Raw genomic sequence first — 3594 nt, 5'->3', positions numbered from 1 at the left:
TCTCTCTCTCTCTCTCTCTCTCTCTCTCTATCCATCGGCCGGCTCTCGGTGTGCACCACACCCCTCGACATCCTCCCCGCCCCGCCACGCCGCGATTTCGCTGCTGCCGTCCTCCCTTGATTGATTTACGAGGCAAACATGTCTGCAATCCGGAGCTCTCTTCCCCAAACACACTCGCAACTTTTTGCCCCGCGGCCGCTTCCACCACCGTCGCCACACCATGAAGGAGTCCCTCAGATCCTCTGCGTGCTTGCGTGCGTCCCGTATTTCCCTATTTTCTTTATTTGGAAATAAGAGCGCATTTTACTCCTGCAACACATAAACCGTCTCTCTGCATGGTTAATTAATTGACCAAATAAAAAAAATATTTAAACAACAATCGAATTATTGGCGGGTAAAAATTGTTAACTTTGTAACAATTAGAGCTTGATCCTGTACAATAAAAACTCATGGGCGTAAAAAAAGACTTACAAATAAGCTACAAAGAGAGGGCAAAAAAAAAGTCAACGGGGTTGTTGTCGCGCGTCGCGGATTCCGAGCCACTCGTCATTGAATAACGCGGAGAGGATAATACACTCGCGGCGAGCGAGCGAGAAATGAGCATCGAATAGGGTGAGGGCGAGGGGGTAGGGGAGGGGTGCAGGGGATGGGGGAGAGGATGGATACGGTTCGATTCTTGTGGGGTGACTATGAATCCTGATACTGGAAAGGGATTTACTGCCTGGGACATCTGGATGGACATAGATGAACTGGCCCACGTGGTGTACGGGCAGCGGCGGCGGCAGCCAGCAGCGTATACGCGCTGCGCACCCGGGGAGGAGGGTGACCGCCGTGCGGGGAGTAGAGGGTAAGAGGGGGGGGGGAGGACCGGCAAAATGCGATTTTGATAGACCGCCTCAACCGCCCGGCGGCGGCGGCGACCCTCTGGGCACCACCCGCCCTCCTGGCTACTGGTTGCGTGGACAACCATCTGGATGAACCTGCTGCTCTGCTGCATAGTCTTTTACCCACCCCCCTTTTCCCTTCTCTCTCTCTCTCTCTCTCTCTCTCTCTCTCTCTCTCTCTCTTTTAGAAATTCTGTTGTGTCCTTCAACTTCAACTTCAATGAGGGTTAGGACGTCAGTTCACATGAACTTGAATCACCGGTAACTTCGGTGGGACGTCAGTCCGCGAACGGACCATCCCCTGCGCCCCAGCTAGTGCTGGACACGTCCGTGGTTTCGCGGTGGAACCTGCACTGTTTCTCTGTTCGCCTAGCACATGGAAATGTTTAGTGGCAATAATAGTCTCACACGCGAGGGGTACATCACTCCGATTCTGGGCGTACACCTACTTTTAGTCGATTTTTTTGGGCCGTGACTTTTTGACTTTTTTTGACTTTTTTTTTGACTTTCTGATCAAATTTATTTGACTTTTATGATTTTTTCGCTGCTATATTTTTAAAATAAGGGAGAGTTGTGATTTTTGGGCTAGTAATAAGGTTTTTCCAAGACTTTTTGGTACTATTTGATTTGTAGCATGAATCGAATAAGAAGAAAATTCGTCATCAAAGTACACCCCCTAAGTAAGAAAAGCAAGGTATTTTCAGTATTTACGTTTTTTGGTAAAGAAATCCCATGAATTCCGAGTATTTTATTTTTCTCACTTCACCCACCACCCACCCCTCTCCCTCTTTAAAAGACAGTGATCTAGGACTTTCTGATACAATCACAGTTCCGTAGCTTTTTGGCCCCTTACAGGCAGATATTGCACTCGCATGTTGACTTTTTGTTGACTTTTTCAGTGCCTTTTCTCTGACTTCTCGTCGACTTTTCGTCGACTTCTCGTTGACTTTCATTGACTTTTTTGACTTTATTTGACTTTTTTGACTTTTTATTTGACTTTTTGACTTTTTTTGACTTTTCAAATGACTTTTTGACTTTATCTTGACTTTTTTCTTGACTTTTTTAATCGCGTACACCTACTTTTAAGAGTGGTGTACCCCTCGCTCACACGTCTCTCACCCCATCATGTGTCTCGAAGCTCACTCTCTTACTCGCCCGATATAGTTCAATAATTATTCAGTTTTACTATCAATCATACTTTTTGCGAGTATCCGATCCCGTCCGATCCTCACATGTCGTGCAACTCACCGGAACTACTGGTCCCTACATGCCTATGGCAAGAGAGGGAACAAACATGTCGATTGTCGATCATCTAATTATTTTTTCAAAAACCTTGGCCTGCGCCTGCTAGTATGCCCCCCCCCCCTCCCCCTCGAGACACACGGTCGCGATACTTCTCCTCGCGTGGCCTCCCCGCCCCGCCCCCCACCCGCGCACCCCGCCGGGAGCACCGCGTCGCTTCCCCCTGCGCGCCGCGCCGCGCCGGGCCACCGCCTTTGATGAGTCCGCCTAGATAAGGGAGGTGATGGCCCGGCCTTTTTAGAAAGTGAAAACACGACTGATGCTCTTTCGCTGTCGGAGTGCCTTGCAGGCTGCTGCGGGGCGGGGCGCGCGGTCCATCCCCCCCCCCCCTCTCCCTCCCCCCTCTCGGTCCCCGAGACTTGGCTCGACCACTTAGCGTGCGCGTACCCGGGCTCGGTATGGTGATGTCACAGCGAGACGCGCGGCGGCGGTGGCTGCGCAGCGTTACAACGAGGACGAGGGGGGTTTGGAGGAGGCGGGGTATAGGGGGAGGGAGGGGAAGGGGAGCTCACAAGACTGCTGATAGATTTTTATTTATTTTTTACCAGCTGGACTGCTGAACCCACCAGTCAATGGTACAGTAGTAATGCATTTACCGACTTTCCGTGATTTTGAAATAAAAAAAAATATTTCTCTTGTCTTTGGAATAATTGACGTGAAACGCGTGGTATACGCCGTACACGTATAACGCTGCAGTTTTAGCACTCCTCTATCCTCCCCTTTTTCCTCTTTCCTGCCCCGCGCGCTGCTGCCCCCGCCTCCCTCCCCCTCTCAGCGCTCTCGCTGACCGAGTTTGTTTTTGCAGCGCCGTGTTGTGCCTCATTGTGTCGCTGGAGCGACGTGCGCTGCAACCCCCTCCCCTCTCAACAACCGCCCACCTCACGACCTCGCGTTGACATTTTATTGTGGAGGAATGAGTGGAAAATAATCGACACACACACACACACACTTGCCCACATCCATGCACACTCGCACACACACACACAGACACACACACGCTCATGCACAGCGCCATGCGCTGGACGCGTTCGCCTCATGTACCTCGCGGGCGAACAGGTTCCAAAGTCAAACACAGAGGGAAAACATCAACAAACCAGATAGAAAAACGCACATTATTAATTACTCTGCTTATTATGCCGGGAAATGTGTAGTAGTTCGTTAGATGCTTTGCTAAAATGCCCAAATTGTTAAAATAGCTCAAATATACTTGCAAGTAAGCATACTATATGATTTAAAGTACATTATTATCACGGCTACTGGAACGTTTTCTTTCTCGAAAAGTGGAAGGGAAGCGGTGGTTGGGGAAAGGGCTGCCGCTCTGTAGCCGTGGGGTGCGGATCGAAGCTCATCCCGTTGATAAACACCGCTATCGCGAGATCGCCGAGCGGGAGCTTCGCCTGATGGGGGG

At 50.3% G+C, this 3594-nt stretch overlaps 2 protein-coding genes across 2 annotated transcripts in view; both read left to right on the top strand.

Moving 5' to 3' along the window:
• The window catches only part of LOC113202874 (dynein light chain roadblock-type 2), a 223281-nt gene that overhangs the window by 59314 nt on the left and 160373 nt on the right, over positions 1 to 3594 (top strand). The window lies entirely within an intron of this gene.
• Positions 690 to 3594, top strand: part of LOC113202828 (plexin-A4) — a gene marked incomplete in the record, with an annotated part of 128959 nt that continues 126054 nt past the window's right edge. The window contains 1 exon segment of the mRNA XM_052265623.1: positions 690 to 758. Within this exon segment, the coding sequence (XP_052121583.1) occupies positions 690 to 758 (69 nt within the window).

This window comes from Frankliniella occidentalis, unplaced genomic scaffold, assembly GCF_000697945.3.
Source record: "Frankliniella occidentalis isolate FOCC.00 unplaced genomic scaffold, Focc_3.1 Scaffold28, whole genome shotgun sequence".
In the NCBI taxonomy this organism is placed as follows: domain Eukaryota; kingdom Metazoa; phylum Arthropoda; class Insecta; order Thysanoptera; family Thripidae; genus Frankliniella; species Frankliniella occidentalis.
This window is presented reverse-complemented; position numbering and strand designations above follow the sequence as displayed.